At 41.3% G+C, this 18,747-nt stretch overlaps 1 protein-coding gene across 1 annotated transcript; it reads left to right on the top strand.

Annotated features, from left to right (window-relative positions):
* Positions 1-547: 547 nt before the first annotated feature.
* LOC113120671 (GRB2-associated and regulator of MAPK protein 2-like) lies at positions 548-18,140 on the top strand. Its single transcript, XM_026290635.1, has 6 exons — positions 548-821; positions 7,149-7,289; positions 11,580-11,710; positions 12,768-13,880; positions 15,954-16,114; positions 16,393-18,140. Exons 1-6 carry the CDS (start codon positions 710-712, stop codon positions 17,159-17,161), a joined length of 2,427 nt encoding a protein of 808 aa, XP_026146420.1. The 5' UTR covers positions 548-709; the 3' UTR covers positions 17,162-18,140.
* The last annotated feature ends 607 nt before the right edge of the window (positions 18,141-18,747 follow it).

The raw sequence follows: 18,747 nt of genomic DNA, 5'->3' as shown, positions 1-18,747 counted from the left end.
TAACGACTCCCATTGTTACGCTTGTTTGGGACATGCTGTCCCAAAAACATACAGTGTATAGATAACATTGTGTTTAACAGGAAGACTAATTTTACACACACATTTCATGAAGCAAAATCATTTTGTTATATCTTCTATAATAGTTGAGAATCATTATTACACACAGTTTGGTATAGGAAAATCCTAAGACCTAAAAAAGTTTCAAAAAAGTTTTTTTATTTTTTATTTTTTTCTTATGCTTTAAACAATGTAAGGTCACTAAATTCACTTTTTCTGGCTCTCAGGAGGATATAACTAAGGTTAATGTCGCAAATGCTATTAGGTCAACATCGTCTTTAACTCGCTATAATTAGCATATGAAGGTTCCCACGATCTTTAACCTTGTTGTAGCTTAATATCAGGAAGTTAATAATAATCACACAAATCAAACGTCGTATTTTGTGAGATTTGTTAAAGTTTATTAACACATTCCGTTGGTGATGAATCTCCGGTACCGGGGATCTATCGTGAACGCGCTGTCAATCCGGTGTTCCGGTGCGCGCGGGACGGGAGGGGCGTGCGTCGCGCGCCTCCGCCGGTCCGGTTTAGATCACATCACTTCGTTGTTTCTCTCACGCGTTTCTCTTCATCATGGCGCGATGCGCCGCTGACACCGGTTCCGTTCCGTTCCCGTGATGCGCGTGATGATGATGATGGTGACGGATGAAAGATGGAGAAACTATCCGCGAGCATTAACGGACTCTCGTGGAGCTCCGTGTCGCTGCCGCTGGACGTGATCGTGAGCAAATTCCGCTTACCGACACTCGTGCGGCTGAGCCACGGTAAGAGACCGTCAGAGTTACTGAACGCTGTGATAAACCGAGACTCGAGTCTAAGTCAGCTGGACCAGAAACATCACATTTCGATGCTTTATTAAAGAACTTTTAGTCTGATTATGCAAATTAAATCTGTAAACACTTGAAATAGTTTGACAAACGCTGATAAAATCACATTTTTGATGATGCACACTTTAATGTCACTTTTTGTAACACTGAATCCTCAGTCGATTTGTCTTTTGGCTAAAGGTGACGGAGTGTGTGTTGTGTGTTAAAGAGCTGCAGCTCTTTTCATATGTTAATGTTGTAATGTGCTGCAGTGTGTGTTGAATACTAAACAACCTCCTGCAGAAGAAACACCAACATTTACTCAACAATCACAACTGAAGAACACAAGAAATCTGTCATCACTGTTGACACGTTCCTGTGTGTGTCAAAGTTGAACTTTCTATGGTGGGAAAAACTTCTGAATGGGACTTTTGTGTGACTCTATATTCTGTGGTAAGAGCATAGTTTGCAACAATAAATGCAAACTCTTGTTATCATTCATTTAAACTCTTTAAACATCAAATGGTCTCAGAAGCTCATAAAGTTGATTGAATCAGATCGGGAAAACAAAGCTACAATAGACTTTTTTTTTTTATCAAACAGTTCTTTTTTTTAACAGACTATGACTTAATTTTTTAACAAAGAATCTAAAAGAAGAATGAACTTCAGACACTCAAGTGACACTGCATGGATGTAATGGATTATTGCTTATTTAAAGTCCATGTACTGGATAAATATTCATAATGCATGATCACAATGACGATAATTATAACTGTATTATTAGTGTTCATACCAACAAACAATAACATTCACTTTATTCTGTCGTAATGGCATCTCTTTAAAGACAGATGGATTCTTTTTGGATGACATGACAGTGTTTTTATTATTCATCATTTGGGCAAAAAAATGCTCTACAATTGATTCAAATGATTTTGTCGTTAACTTTGCTTTTCTCTTACAGCGCTGTAACTTGCTCTGCAAAAGTTTGCTATCGAAATCCAATCGTTTCAATAGGAATCTCTACGATCATGAGTTATGCAGAGCACTAAAAAGTGCTGATATTAAAATTGATTACGCAAATACAATGCATTCAGCCGCTTGGTTTGAAAGTGACTTTTGAGAGAGCTTTGCTTTATAAATCACAAACTACTGATAATCAACAATTGGTACTTTTTTGTCTGCAAAAACTTGCTGAAATATTCTGCACCTGCACGATTATTAAAACTTTAAGCTAACTTATCTGGTGTGAATGGCCTTTTAAAATGCAATAATTTAAAATATGGTCTATAAAGTATAAATATGATGGAATGACAACAGATTATAATAAACGCACACTCTTATAAATAAAGGTTCTTTATTGGCATTAACATCCATGGAACCTTTGTAGTGTCTTTAGAATATTAAAATGGTCTCACACTAAAAATGGTCCTTTTAAGAAGTGTTCATTGAAAGGTTCAAGGAACCCAAAATGGTTCTAAAATTTTAAAATACTTGAACTTTTAAGAGCATATGGTTTATGAATATTTCTCTTGTTGCTTTGACTGCAATGTTGATTATGATTAGACGCTGCTGTGATGTGTTTGTGTAGGAGTTTCTCACTGTATCAGCACAGACAGCAGTAATTATACACAACACAAGTCTGTGTGCTGGACTTGTTCCCTGTGTAAAGCATCTGCTCTGAGACTCGTCTCATTGAGGAATTCTTTTAATACCAGATCAATACAGTCCACCTCTCTCTCTCTCTCTCTCTCTCTCTCTCTCTCTCTCTCTCTGTCCATTCATCAGCAGTGAGATCAGTCTGATGTTTGTGAGGTGATGCTGTGATTGCTGACCTCAGTTCTCTCCCATAAGCCCCATGTGCGGAAGTTCAAAGAACTCATTTGATGTTTGTGGTTGAGCTCTGATGTGTGTTTGAGTGAGAGAGACTGACTGTCTCTTTGGCTGTGTGTGTGTCACTGTGTTTTAAAGTGACAAATTATGTCAGTTTCAAGGCCAGATGCATTGTGATTTGTAGTTTTGGGTTTTCCAGTGGCTGATATCTAGAGATCAAGTTGTGTCTGTGTAAAAAATAATATTAAAGTCTACACTTTTTCATTGTATAACAGAAAATCATAATGTTGATGTTTATGCCTTTATGCCTTTTAGTCACATTTAGTATGTGAAAACATTTTGTCATACAAGTAAACAAGCAGTTAAGATTTGCTTTATATAATATCACCCTACGTGAGTTTACTGTACGTATGTGGAAAAAGCTAGACATACTTATATTAAAGTTTAAAACAGATTTTAAAAAGATAAAAAATCTGGCTTTTGGGATTTGCTATATAGGATATATACATGTAGTTTATGTACTGTATAATATCGAATGTTATATATAGAGCTGTGCGATTATAGTTAGCATTCATGCAACAACACAAATCACACACCCGAGATTTACTAGATTGCATTACATAAGCTTACTGAATGCATGCAACTTTTAATATTGCTGGACGATAATGTAATTTACATTTTCTGTGATAAAACAATCAAGAGTTGAGATTTGCTACACTGGCTTTCAAAAGTCTGGGATCAGTAGGATTTTAAATGCTTTTTAAAGAAGTCTCATTAAGGCTGCATTTATTTGATCAAAAATACTGGGAAAAAAAACAGTTGTCACGCTGCCAGTCTTTGTTTTCCTGGGTGTTCCCTAGTGAGCTCACTTCCCCTTAGGCACTTCACCATAGGCACTTTAATTCCGCTAGTCTGGTTGTGTCTTCACAGTAATTGCACTCCAATTAGAATCGCACAGGTGTTGACAATACTCTGTCATTAGTTTCCCTATATAGAGCTGTCTTTCTCTGTTGTCATCATGGAGTCCTTACCCAATGTGTCTCATGCTCTCGTTCCCCCGAGACTTCCTCTACCTTCTCATCCTTCCGAGTTCCCCGTTTCATCCGGTTCCCTCTTTTGGTTACGTCTGTCTCTCATGACTGTTTATTTTTGTAGTTACCCCTCTGTTTAAATAAAAACCCTTACCTGCATTTGGATCTACCCTCTCTTTGTGTTTTCCCAAACCCAACCGTGACAGAAGGACTCCATCATGCCTAGATCCAGCGGTGTGAGATTTCGAATCGGTTCCCCAGCCACCATGGAGGAACGGAGGGGGAGATTCCGGAACTTAACCACCCTTCATCAAGAGGGAAGGGAGGTGGGTGGCCTGGCGCAATTGTTTTGGACTTTGGCAGTCGGGTTAGGTTACAATGATGCAGCACTAAAGGATTGGTTTAATAATTGCCTGGATGATCCTTTACCTCAATGGGAGATGAAGGGGTTAGAGATCCTGGACTTTTGGGGGTTTACCAATTACCTGCACCATCGTGCTCAGTGGAAGGCAACAACCACACCAGAGTTTCCAGACAAGGCTGCCAGCTCAGCCCCACAACCCAAGATGGCCACCAGCCCAGCCCCACAGCCCAAGATGGCCGCCAGCCTAGCGCCACAGCTCAAGATGGCCGCCAGCCCAGCACCACAGCACAAGATGGCCGACTCAACGCCACCGACTCTCCATCGTAGAGGGCGGAGGAGGAGACAGGCAGCTACTGTTCCTCAGGACCCGGAGAACGTTCCCGAGCGGGCGGCTGCCGTCCATGAGGCCATTCCCGATGCGGTGCCCGCTGCTGTTCCGGAGGCGGTGCCCGATGCAGTTCCCGAGGCGGTGCTCGATGTTGTTCCCGAGGCGGTGCCCGATGCTGTTCCCGATGTGGTGCCCGCTGCGGTTCTGGAGGCCGAGGCGGTACCCGCTGCTGTTCCGGAGGCCGAGGCGGTGCCTGCTGCTGTTCCGGAGGCCGAGGCGGTGACCGAAGCCGTTCCCGATGCGGTTCCCGTTGCTGTTCCGGAGGCCGGGGCGGTGGCCGAGGTCGTTCCCGATGCGGTGCCCGCTGCTGCTCCGGAGGCCGAGGCTGTTCCCGAGGCGGTGCCTGATGCAGTTCCCGAGGCGGTGCTCGATGCAGTTCCCGAGGCGGTGCCCGATGCTGTTCCCGAGGCGGTGCCCGATGCAGTTCCCGAGGCGGTGCCCGATGCTGTTCCCGAGGCGGTGCCCGATGCAGTTCCCGAGGCGGTGCCCGATGCAGTTCCCGAGGCGGTGCCCGATGCTGTTCCCGAGGCGGTGCCCGAGGCTGTTCCCGAGGCGGTGCCCGATACAGTTCCCGAGGCGGTGCCCGATGCTGTTCCCGAGGCGGTGCCCGATGCAGTTCCCGAGGCGGTGCCCGATGCAGTTCCCGAGGCGGTGCCCGATGCAGTTCCCGAGGCGGTGCCCGATGCTGTTCCCGAGGCTGTTCCCGAGGCGGTGCCCGAGGCTGTTCCCGAGGCGGTGCCCGAGGCTGTTCCCGAGGCGGTGCCCGATGCAGTTCCCGAGGCGGTGCCCGATGCTGTTCCCGAGGCGGTGCCCGAGGCTGTTCCCGAGGCGGTGCCCGATGCAGTTCCCGAGGCGGTGCCCGATGCAGTTCCCGAGGCGGTGCCCGATGCAGTTCCCGAGGCGGTGCCCGATACAGTTCCCGAGGCGGTGCCCGATGCAGTTCCCGAGGCGGTGCCCGATGCAGTTCCCGAGGCGGTGCCCGAGGCTGTTCCAGAGGCGGTGCCCGATACAGTTCCCGAGGCGGTGACCACAAGGCCGTGGTGGTCTTCTACTCCGCCCTGGGGGACTCTGGCGGTGACCACGAGGACGTGGTGGTCGTCCGCTCCGCCCTGGGGGACTCGGGCGGTGACCACGAGGACGTGGTGGTCGTCCGCTCCGCTCTGGGGGACTCCGGCGGTGACCATGAGGACGTGGTGGTCTTCTGCTCCGCCCTGGTGGACTCCGGCCTCGACCACAAAGACGTGGTGGTCTTCCGCTCCGCCCTGGAGGGCTTTGACTTTGACCACAAGGCCGTGGTGGTCTTCCGCTCCGCCCTGGTGGACTCCGGCCTCGACCACAAAGATGTGGTGGTCATCTGCTCCGTCCTGGTGGACGCCTCAACATGCCCTTCATGGACTTATGTTTTGTGTTTTTTGAGTTCTGTTTCTGTCTGTTCCTTTTAGTTTAGTCTGGCCCTCCTTCCCTCCCCCTGAGCCTCCACCTGTCCGCCTCCCTCCTGGACTCCTTGTTTTGTGTTGCACCTTTCCATTCCTCCTGGTTGCTCCTGTCCCTGTTTTCTGTCCCTCCGTCCCTCCCCCTGGTCCGCCGCCGTTCCACCTCCCTCCTGCCTCTTTTTCTGTTGGGGTTTTCCTGGGTTTAGGTGGAGCATCTGGTAGCTGCTCCGTAGGGAGGGGGTAATGTCACGCTGCCAGTCTTTGTTTTCCTGGGTGTTCCCTAGTGAGCTCACTTCCCCTTAGGCACTTCACCATAGGCACTTTAATTCCGCTAGTCTGGTTGTGTCTTCACAGTAATTGCACTCCAATTAGAATCGCACAGGTGTTGACAATACTCTGTCATTAGTTTCCCTATATAGAGCTGTCTTTCTCTGTTGTCATCATGGAGTCCTTACCCAATGTGTCTCATGCTCTCGTTCCCCCGAGACTTCCTCTACCTTCTCATCCTTCCGAGTTCCCCGTTTCATCCGGTTCCCTCTTTTGGTTACGTCTGTCTCTCATGACTGTTTATTTTTGTAGTTACCCCTCTGTTTAAATAAAAACCCTTACCTGCATTTGGATCTACCCTCTCTTTGTGTTTTCCCAAACCCAACCGTGACAACAGTAATATTTTGAAATATATTTACAATTTCCATTTTAATATGTTTTAAAATGCAGTTTAAATCTGTGATTCAAAAACTGAATTCTTAACATCATTACTCCAATCTTCAGTGTCACTTGATCCTTCAGAAATCATTCTAATACACTGACTTATAATCAATGTTAGAAACGATTGTGAAGCTTAAAATTTTTTTTGGAACCTGTTATACTTTTTCAGGATTCTTTGATGAATAAAAAGTTATAAAGGACAGCATATTTAAAAACTATAAATATTTTCTGATCATGAAAGTCTTTACTATGATCACTTTCTATCAATTTAACATTATTAAGTGTTAATATAAAAAAAAGAAAAGAAAGAAAGAACATTTTTTTACTGACCCTAAACTTCTGAACAGTAGAGTATATTGTTACAAAATATTTTTATTTTAAATCAATGCGTTTTAACACTTAATACATCAGACAAGTATTACCAATAATGAGCATCTCAAAAAGGCGAAGTGTTGGCCAATAAAATGCTGAACCTGTAAATGATGCATTTTCGATCTTATCAGTTGTATGTTTTTGTTTTTGTGTGTGCAGGTGAGAATGTGGAGGGTCTTTCGGAGGACGATGTGATTTTACTTCACTCCTGCAGACAGTGGACCACCGTCACTGCCCACAGTCTGGAGGAGGGGCATTATGTGATCGGACCCAAAATAGACATCCCACTGCAGTATCAAGGTATCTTACAGGCTTCTTATCATTAATTAAATCGAAAACCTTAAAATATTTTAAATAAACATTAAAATGTAATAAACAATAGAAAGGTAAACTTATTTTCAGCTAGATGTCAAGGCAACATTTCTCATTTCTGTTTAGTTTAAGTAATAAAGTAAATTTTTATAAAAATAAAAAATGACAAAATAATTGATTATAAAGTTACGAAAACTCTTACTAAACCTCAAATGAAAAAGAAAATATGAAAATAAAATCTATTTCAAATTAGAGGTACTGACATTCAAGGAATAATTTTAATTAATTAGTGTTTGATGAGTCACTTTTTCTGCGTTTTTTCTTTAGTTGTAGTTTGTTCTGTGTACATGAATGAAATTGCCAATTATTTTGCAGTTGACTAGAGGTGTGTTATTACGTTTAAACATAACTTATTTACTCCTGGCGGATGATAAATTAGTCAAAAGAGTGTCATCTAGAGGCCAGAATATTATAGAGACTTTGGGAACTTTGGATGCAGCATCCTTGCTTCATGTTGAAAATGTACGCACAGGCATGCTATTACATTTTCTTCCACAACTAGTTTGTAAAAGTTAAATTCCAAGAAAATAAAGCCCAATCCCAATTCTACCCCTTAGCCCTTCTCGATTCTCTTTTGGTTGGAGGGGTAGGGGTAAGGGTAAGGGCCAGATAGCCCTTCAAACGAAGATTTTTCGGGACCACACTTCAAACGAAGGGGTATGAATTATCTCGGCAACTTGGCTGCTACATCGAACAATAAGACACATAAATTTAAGCTTTTTTGGCATAAATAAAGATTTTAACGAAAAGTAATCATTTGTTTTATGTTACATTCAATTGTGAGTTCATATTAACGGTCATGTTACTCAAAGAAATGTTTGCAAAAAATTGCTAAAATTTGCTAACATCATATCATTACAGACTGCATGATATTGCCTCAGCATATGTCTGATCAGGGCCATAACGGCTGTATGATGGGGGATAATCCCCCCAATAATTAGAAATCGCTAAACCATTTTCTCAAGTATCGCCTATTCGAGAGAGAAAGAAAGAGAAAGAGAAATTGAGAAAAGAGAAACAACGTTGGGTGTATTCGCATCTGAGCGTTTACCTTTTTAGAGTGAGTTTATTTAAAAACAGCGATTGTATTCTCTCGCTGCTGGAAAATATAATGTAGCCATTCAGAATTTAATCTGTATTTAATAAAAGTCGTGGGGCGTTGACAAGTTTATTCTTTCCTGAATGTGTGAGCTGCGAGATTTCCGATATGTGTGTGTGCAGCTCATTAATACAGAACGATAATTAAATGCTCTAATGCACACCAGCACACCAGTATATGTGTGTATTGTAAGAGCTAGACGACGAATGATGACGTGTGACGGCATAGTAGTGGTGTCCCAATCCTTAGGAGAATATTTTCTCCCCTACCCCTTGACACTCTGTTTCAAGGGACAAGGGGAAGGGGTATAAAATAGAATTAGGATTGGGCCTAAGCAATGAAACTGACCCCAAACAAAACTGATTTCTCATTGAGAGCATACAAGCTATTGAAAAAACACTTAGATCCGAGAGAAAGAGCGAGAGACAAAGAGAGGTAGATGTTTGGTTGGTAACAGCGTATTGATTGTTGTATTCAAGCACTTAACTTCACACGTTCACTTAGATGTTTTCTCCATTAAGCACACACACACACACACACACACATACACACACATACAGTCAGGCTCAGTTCAATTCACTGTTTTATTGCAGTATGGGCAAAGCATTCAACAAATAAATGCACCCAAGGATATGAATGCAGAAGACTGTACATTTCTTGTGGAGAATAAAGACAAAAATATCAAAGTTAAGTCATATGTTTTTAAATATTATTTACATTAGTGCATTAACACCAGCTATTAATTTTTCCAGTTTAAAAATATTTACGTCGGTGCACACTGTAGCATGTATCATTTCATATTAAAGCGCAAATAAAACTATACGAGCATGCATTATATCCGCATCACGTTAAGCAGCAGCGGCTCTTAAAGTAATAGCAGCCAAGTAACCTAATAACCCAGCTTCTGTGGTTTATTTCAGCTTGCAGTGAACCGATTTATAACACTAATTACTGTTTATAAAAAAGGTTTTTCATATAGGCCTATATAAACGGTGTATTGCATGTAATTATGCATCATTTATTGTTATTATAATAGTAAGTACATGTAATGTGTAACAAAATAAAGTGTTAAAATAAAGTGTTACCATCAGTTTGAATAAATCGGATTATTTTGATTAGAACACACAAGTACTTATGAATGGCTGTCAAAAGAGAACGATGCTTTTAGCTCAAAGAATGATGTAATTCGGTTTGTGCTTTCATTCATAAAGTCCAACTCATCATTACTGCATCCTGACGTCATTCCCATGAGAGGAGTGGAGGAGCCCGTTTTTCTGAGCTTCCGGAATCGCAGACATTACTGCGCTGGACTTCCTCTCATGGGACGGCCGTTACCTAATATACCCGCCTGCCGCACCATTAGGTCAGGTGACCAATGAGATCATCTGCTGGGGTTTCCGGAGGCAGTAAGATGCTGAGAGGGATGGATGAGGTCATTTGTGTCTTCGTGGCCGGGTCTAACTTCTCTCAGATAAACCGATAGAGTGCTAATAAGGAAGATGGAATTACAGAAGAATGATTTTTAGACATCTGAGAGATGCAGAAGATGAGACCATGTTGATATTTTAGATTTGCTCATGATTTTAATGATGTGGAAGAAGGTTGTTATCGATGACTCTCAAAATAGAAGATCTGCATAATATAAACACATTCAGTTTGTGTGTGTGTTTTGTGACTGAGCAACTGTAGGGTTCCCGGAATAATAAACTTTCATTTTCTCCATAGAGAAATTCATTTTTTATGATAACCTATAACAATCTATAACTAACATATTGTGTTTACACTCTATGGAAAAATGGAGCAGAAATACTTTGAGAAGCAAAGCAGCTGAAAGAGTTGCTGAGTTTTGTAACAAAACAACAACAACAACAACAACATTTGTGCATGTGTTTCGATCTTTCTAAGGCACTAAAAGTTCTTGATTTACTTCTAAAATACTGTGTTTGGTGTTGGGTAAGGATTACATTAATACTGTAGATTTAGAATTGCTTGACCATTCACAGGCTAGACTGATGTGAGTGGTTGCAGTTATGCAATTGCCAACATGTTTTGATTGCACGATACTCAGGTCACCATATATCATAAGACAATAATATGATTTTTTTTCTCTTAATTTACCATATTTTCCGGACTATAAGTCGCACTTTTTTTCATAGTTTGGCTGGTCCTGTGACTTATAGTCAGGTGCGACTTATTTATCAAAATTAATTTGACATGAACCAAGAGAAATAAACTAAGAGACATGAAACAAGAGAAAACATTACCTTCTCCAGCCGCCAGAGGGCGCTCTATGTTGCTCAAACATAGAGCGCCCTCTTGCGGCTGGAGACGGTAATGTTTTCTCTTGGTGCTTGGTTCTAAATAAATGCGACTTATACTCAGGTGCGACTTATAGTCCGAAAAATATGGGTAGATTTATTTTTCATAGTCTGTCAGGTAGAAAATAAGTCAGTATGATCACTTAATACAGTAAAAGCACACCTTTTCCACACATTTTAAAAATCATTCATGTTCGTAGCACAAACGCTGTAGTTTAATACACAGGAAGTCTATGGAAAGTCTCTGTTTAGATTGTTTGGTAAATGTGTGTCATGTGTGAGAATGAAATGTGATTGATGTGTTTAAATTCATGGTTGCTGTGATTGGCTGAAGATACTTTAACTGATATGTACAATGAAGAGATTTTGTACGATTGCACAAACAAAAGTGAAACTCCAGAAGAGAAAGAAACCTGTTCAGCAATGAGGGTCGTATAGAACTGCAGAGAGAAAGAAAGAAAGAAAGAAAGAAAGAAAGAAAGAAAGAAAGAAAGAAAGAAAGAAAGAAAGAAAAGCTGTTGCCAGGAGACAGAAAGACAAAGAAAGATACGCTCTCTCACGCTTTATCTGTGTGTGTGAAAATGAGCTATAAGACCACACACTTATGCTTAAATAAGGACATACCATAGAGTTCTGCTGGTTTTTAAATCAAGGCTAATTAAAATCTCTAGAGATTAACATTTTGCATTTTTAAATATCTTTCAGGATGTCACTAATGGACACTTTTAGCTCATTTCTGGGGAAATTTTTCAGAACACTTTCTTTGTTTCTTACATTCACTCTGGTTTCCTCTGTCCTCAGGGAAGTTTAAGTTACTGGATCAGGATCGGGATGTTCGTGAGCCGGTTCAGTACTTTGGAAGCGTGGAGGAAATCGCAGGAATCTTTCCTGATCGCGTGTTCGTCATGGAGCCCATCACATTCAGCGTTAAGGTAACAATCACAGCATCAATGTAAATCGGTATTGTTATCTAAAACTAACTAAAACTATTAAAAAAACATGTTAACTGAAATAAACATGAACTGAAATGAATTGAAATACTGTATACGAAACATAAACTTATTTCAGAGTATAGCCAAGTCAATATTTCAATATTTTCGCTTAGTTGAAGTACAAAAATTGGAAAAACTAAAACTGAAATAAAAATGAATGAAAACTAAATAGAATTTAAAAAAAGTATTACAAAGTGCAAACTAAAACTTAAGTTTAAATAAAAAAAATAAAAATAAACATTTTAATATGACTAGCTTTACATGGGTGTAGTATAATCTCCAACAAATAGTCATTTAATATGACATAATTCTTTGTCACACTATATTATGCACACAGCTTAAAAAAAATGTTTTATTGTTAAGTTTAATTCATTGCATGATTCAGATTGTTTCAACAGTTTAATGCAAATTAATCAGTTCTAAAGAAATGATTCACCGATTCAATAAAACCCCTAAATATTTTTGAGTTAGGATTTGAGTGTAAGTGATAAATTACTCTGGTAATTACATATTTAAGTTATCATTGTCCCCTTAATTGACCCTTCTCAAAGACATGCCTTCCTTAGTTACTGATGCTATGTCTTACAATACCATGGTCAATACACACCATTTTTCAAGTTCAACTCCACCGATGTTAATCTACTCTCCTGTCTGATTTGTTTGTTGGACAAAATTGGCATTATGATAGGTCGGATCGCCTGTCAATCAAACTCCCTGTCAATCCTTGGCAATTCAATTGATAATTTAATCGGCAATTGATTAAGTTAGCAGATTTTCATAATTGATTCTAGTGTAAAGGCTGTTCACACCGAGGACAATAACTGTATTCAATATGATTTTTTCCAGCTGATGAAGGATACAATCATGGACAGCCAATCAAAATCCATCCTGCTTTAACAAGCTTGAGCATTTATAGTGGTAGTTGACAAAACTGCAGCATGCACTTTTTTTTTTCGTTAAATGCTAAAACATCTGTCTCCTTTCCTTCTTGCTGTAGGTGGTTTCTGGGGAGTTTACAGAGGACAGTGAGTTGTATAATTTCTCTCTGCAGGCGGGAGATGAATTAACCCTCATGGGCCAGGCAGAACTACTCTGCGTCCAATCGACTCGCGAGAAATCCCGCCTGACTGCGCTGCTACGACGACTGGGCAAAGCAGGCGGAGCTCTGGGACGTCCCGTCCGCACCAAGATGCCTTGTTTGATATGCATGAACCATCGGACCAACGAGAGCATCAGTCTGCCGTTCCAGTGCCGCGGGCGGTTCTGCACGCGTTCGCCGCAGGAGCTGCAGATGCAGGGAGGTGAACACACCGTGCGCAGCATCATCGAGCGCGTGCGTTTGCCTGTGAATGTGTCCGTGCCGTCGCGACCTCCTCGTAACCCATATGACCTGCACGTGATCCGCGAGGGCCATCGATATAAACTCCTCAGCATCATCAGTAAAACTGTCGTTCTCTGCTGCATACTTCGCAAAGAGGAAGTCACACCTTCTCACTTTCTGTTATTAACGGACATGCCGCGCTTCACTCTGCCAGAGGGTTTATTGTGTACAGACGCTTCCTACCAACAGGTGGTGCTACAGTGCGCTCTGCGTTGCCAGGAAAGCTTTGATCCGGACAATTACTCGCGTGCTGTTCGTGAGGTAAAGACAGACTTCTCTGAGGAGTGTCTTAGTCCGCGGCGGATTCGCGTGTGCGTTCAGGGCTATGGACGCGACGAGCTCGGGACGTCCCTGCAGAGACTGTCTCTGTGCGTCTATGGAGGCGGAGCCGTCACACACACTATCTCACACGGCTGTAGAGACTCGCTGGGTGACTCACACACGCTGCCCTCTAGTGACGGAGAGGAGCGAGAATACGTCACGCCTGATTGGTCGACGGAGGCGCAGGAAATTCCGTACGAGGAGGTCTGGACCAATCAGAGTTCTGGAGGTTTCGGGGTGACGTCTGAGAGTGCAGTGAAGGCGGAGCATAACCTCATATCCTTCCACTCCACTACTACGTCATTGGATGGAATGGTGGGCTCCACCCACGTCGCCATGGTGCAGATGGAGGCAGGAAGAGTGTCGAGAGTATCGACTCCACCTCCTGTCCCACCCAAATCTGAAGCTGTAAGCAGCCATTTTATGCAGGTTGTACATTAAAATTAGGGGTGCACGATACATATCGGCCGATAAATAATGCGCATCTCATCATTAAAGCCGGTTCTCTAATCAGCGGTAAATTCCATCAGGTGCGTGATTTCACTTAGAGCAGCTGTTACTACACATAGTCATTATTAACTGACAAGCTGCGCAAATCTAAGCTGATAATGAAAGTGGATTTGCGTAGCTTGTCAGTTAATAACGGCTCTGTGGAGTAAAAGCTGCCAATTATCGGCTGATATTTATCGTTCACCCCTAATTAAAATGTAAAAGTTTTGTCTCATATTGCTTTTTTTATTCAACGTAAAAATAAAAATACCCAGGCAAATTTTCACCCGCAACATTTATTATATTGTATTTTTCATGAAGAAAGTGAATCCTGTTTTTAGGACTATCAAATTTTTTCATTATTAGTATTATTATATTATTTTCATGACAAAAAGCAAGCCCCCCCCCCCTCCCCCTTAAAAAAATTCTTATTTGTACGTTTAAACTATTATTTTACATTTTTGAAAATCTTGTTATTTTCAGTGGTGATTCTCAATTAATAAACAACAATTAAATAATAACTAATTAAATAAAACAATTTGCTGTGTTGGGTTGGTCAAGATAAACTGTCAGACTTTTGGAGGAAATGAAAATGGCAAATGGTTTACTTCGACACATTAAACTGCAGTAAAAATGTTTTACTTACAGAATGACAGCATTTATATATATATAAATTAGTTTCTTACTGTTGATTCACTCTTTTAGACAGTGTTCTAGCATTATTGGGCTTTTGACCCTGAGCTCAGCTGTACTTTAGTTCAGTGATCCTCTTTATTCTCATGAGGTTGTTGTCTTCCTCAGTTCTTATGCCACAGTCCCACACGCAAACCACACACACACACACACATTCATACGTGCTTATAGCCCATACAGTATCACGCAGCCCTGCAGCCCTAGATTAAAGACTAAATTATTGATACTGTTGCTTTTAAAGGCTGAACAATGAGCATATGTTTACTGGAACAGAGCGCATACTCAGCACACACACTCACAGAAACATAATCACACATCGTCTCAGTCAGTGAATCTTCAGGTGTTTTGAGCCATGCATTGTGTGCACAGTGACAGTATTTCAGACATAACAGGTAGTGTATCTTTAACTAATATAATATTAAAATGAGGAGATTCCTAAATGTTTTATACTAATGATACAGGTGGTAAAACACACAGAATACAAACAGAGAAACAAACAGCTCATCTCATCAGGATCTAGAGCTGGAATTAAAGTCATTTTGACACTGTTGACTGGAATTACAGCCTTTCTCTTTTACCCTCTTCTCTCTCTCTCTCTCCCACACATAGAGGGCTTAGGCCTGGTCTGTAATTTAGCTTCCCAAACACACACACACACACAGACACACACAAACACACAGTCATTTGTGGAGGAAGTGAACTGTATCCCAGAATTCGTGAGTTGTTCCTTCCAGAAGAGGATAATTAGACAGCGATAACTGATATTAAATGAGTTTATTATCGTGATGATCATTGAGACAGTATTTCCATATTAACCATAATTAGGAAATAGCCTCTCGTAAATACTGGTTTACTGCAGAATATGTCTGAAACTCTATTTAAAGAATCATAAAAAGAGTTTCAGTTACAGTTGATTTCTTTAGATCTTTTTATTTTTATTTTATATTGTTCTGTATATTGTTTAGAGTTATTAAATCACATATATAAAGATTTTGTGGGTTTTAGATTTAAATAAATATTAAAAAATATAGTTTCACACAATTTCCATAAGACTGACTTTGTTGTAGTGTGTAGTATTCATTGTATAATATTCTGTAGTATTTATTTGAATTTCTGTATTCAGAATTAAAGACACAAGAAAATGGTGTTTAACATTCTCCTGGATAGAAAGTGACATTTACTTAAAAACCAGGTCTTGAGCTGTGAGGGAGACTATAGCAAGTGTAATTTAGATGTCGCTTACACTGTAACCTAGTAACTATTCTTTCTTGTTCTTTTGCATTTCTTCTCTCTGTCTAGGTGAAAGAGGAGTGTCGTTTCTTAAATGCTCCTCCTGTTCCGCCCCGCTGTGCTAAAGGCCCCGCCCCCAGCTCTCCAGTCCCCACCCGCATGCGTAAAACTCCGCCCACACAAACACTCAACCCAAACCTCTCATTTTATTCCTCTGGACTGCAAGAAAGGTAAAAAAAAAAATACTTTTGGAGTGATTTAAGTAGAGCTGTTTTAAGTACTTTTTGATTGGAAATCAGTAGGAATGGGAATCAAGAGTAAGTTAATTAATCCATTAATAATTATTTTGTGCTTTTGAGGAAACACAAAGGGGGACTTTTTTATTGTACATTTTAACCTTTCAAACATGCTTTTTTGTAACTTTTTGGCTGTTTGGATTATTGTTGCTGTATCTTTTTTTAGTTTTTGGTGATTTCTTCATTATATCACAACCCTCTCTCTCCATCAGTTCTGCTCCTCGTAGTGGCAGCAACTCTCCATCACCAGACTCGTATTCCCTGTATTGTTACCCCTGCACCTGGGCTGACTGTGTGACCTCCGACCCCAGCGTGAGCCCTGATCCCGCCCAGCCCGCGCAAGCCTGTTGGTCCCACCCACGAGGAGGCGGGGCCTACACCTCCAACATCCTCAATACACCTCTGCTCAGTACAGACTCCGCCCATAAGAACTACTCCACCTGCCCTAGACCTCGGCCAGTGGCGCAAAACCGCTTTGCACCGTTTGGCGCCCTAAACCCCTTTGCCAATCCGGGACACACCCACGCCTCCTCCGATTGGCTCACCCCCACAGATAGGAACTCTCCCACTCTGATACCCGACCTCATTAGCTCCACCCCCAAGGAGCCTCAAGCCAATCAGGGAGGTTCAGAAGGCGGCCCTGAGACTCCACCCAGACCAGTCAAGAGTTTAGAGGAGGACACAGTCATCGCAGATCCCGCCTCTGGATCAGTCACCATGGTGAAGGGGGCAGAGGGCGGGGCCGGGTCATCTTGGCGACCCCCAGCAGAGCTGTGCTGGCTCTCGGTGGAGGAGGTTTCATCCAGTCTGCGGTTTATCGGCCTTTCGGACGACGTGATTGGTCTGTTCAGCCGAGAGAGGATCGACGGCTCTATTTTCACTCAGCTGACGGAGGAAATCTTGTCGGAGGACTTTAAACTCACAAAACTACATGTCAAAAAAATCATGCAGTTCATCAAAGGATGGAGACCCAAGATATGAGGGCAACATCCTCGTGAACTGAAGGAATGTTTTTGTTTGAGAGACACAAGAGTACTTCAGCCACAATGAGTGCTTCTGCTCAGACCTTTTCAGATGTTTTATATGTGTGTGTGTGTATGTGTGTGTGTCTGAAATGCACCTCTCTAATCAAAGAACTGACAGATCGTGACTAATATATTATGGAGCACTATTAATTTTAATTACATTAAGATCATTATTATTATTATTTTGGATTGTGTTATTATTTTTTTGATATTTAAGCACATTTAAGCCCTAAACATTGTTAATGTTTGAATGTAATACTTATTCTCATTATTGTAGTGTGGAAAAAAAGTTTAAATAATTTTAAATAAAACAATTTTTTTTTTTTCTTAATAAAACAGGATCTAAAGAGGATCATTGAGAATAATCAGAAAAAACAAAAAACTTTGTTTCAAGAATTTGGCAAAATGTTAATGAAAAAATTCTAGGGGGAAAAATATTATTAAATATATTTTCCTTGACCGGTTTGATGAGATTTACTCATGTAGAGCACAATTTTCTTCTTTCCTGCTGCTCTCATATGGAGCTCATGTCATGCACACAAGGAAGTGAGACTTTTTAGGGACTTAAAAAAAGGTTTAGTTTGTGATGTACATGCTAATAAGAGCAGCAAGAGTTTACAGTCTAAAGAACACGCTGTAATTAGGTGACAGTAATTAAGAGTTTACTAACTACTACAGCCCACGCTGATGGAGGATGTGTGTGAGGGGAGTCAGAGCTGCTGAAATGAGGTTTTAGACTTATATCACAGTTTAAAAAAAATATTTTATCAGCATTTCAGGAATGTTTCTGGAATGCTTATTTAACAGCTTCCCCCTCTGTAGGTGCATTTGTACTTTGAATAATATTTAACAATTGTAGTGTGTTTCATTTGTACTGTAATTTCACCATGTATGATTTAATCCTAATGGATCAACTACAGAAAATAATAAATCAATAGTGCTCAACTGAACGCTTTTTTTTCTTTTTTTTAGGTAGGCCTAATTAATTTCTGGAATACTAGATTTTGCTTATTGCATACTTTTGCAATTAAACTTTAATGCTTTCTTGTTTGCTCACATTAGCATTAATGTAAATATTGAGAATTAAACATATAGGGCCCTATCTTGCACCCAGCGCAATGGACTTTGTACACCGACGCATGTGTCATTCCTATTTTGCACCTGCGCAAAGCGCGCTTTTCCCTCCACAGAAGTACGTCGCTAAACTAGTGAATGAACTTGCGCTCCCTGGGTGGTTCAGCGCAAAAAAGGAGGCGTGTTCCGGCGCAAACAATCCCTGGTGCTATTTTGCTGTTCCATTAAACAATTGCGCCACTGACCAGAAAAAACATCTCGGTTACGTATGTAACCTTGGTTCCCTGAATAGGGAACGAGATGCTGCGGTGACGTCACCACGTATGGGAACACCTCTGGTGTGACGAATGTCTGAAGCCCTATACCATCCCGCCAATCCTATTGGCCAAATGGCGCATAGCACCACCCTGCGCATGCGCGCGCATGATATACCTGGGTGCAGCGCGCCATTTCGCTCAGATTTCATGA

Source organism: Carassius auratus, chromosome 20 (assembly GCF_003368295.1).
Source record: "Carassius auratus strain Wakin chromosome 20, ASM336829v1, whole genome shotgun sequence".
Taxonomy (NCBI): domain Eukaryota; kingdom Metazoa; phylum Chordata; class Actinopteri; order Cypriniformes; family Cyprinidae; genus Carassius; species Carassius auratus.
Note: the sequence above shows the minus strand (reverse complement) of the source record. Positions and strands in the feature narration are given on the sequence as shown.

What these genes read in the sequence shown, in the direction of transcription:
- LOC113120671 (XM_026290635.1), top strand. Translation starts at nt 710, where the DNA reads ATGGAGAAACTATCCGCGAGCATTAACGGACTCTCGTGGAGCTCCGTG. An exon ending in TCCCACCCAAATCTGAAGCT is followed by an intron (nt 13,881 to 15,953) that starts GTAAGCAGCCAT and finishes CTCTCTGTCTAG; the next exon opens with GTGAAAGAGGAGTGTCGTTT. An exon ending in TCCTCTGGACTGCAAGAAAG is followed by an intron (nt 16,115 to 16,392) that starts GTAAAAAAAAAA and finishes TCTCTCCATCAG; the next exon opens with TTCTGCTCCTCGTAGTGGCA.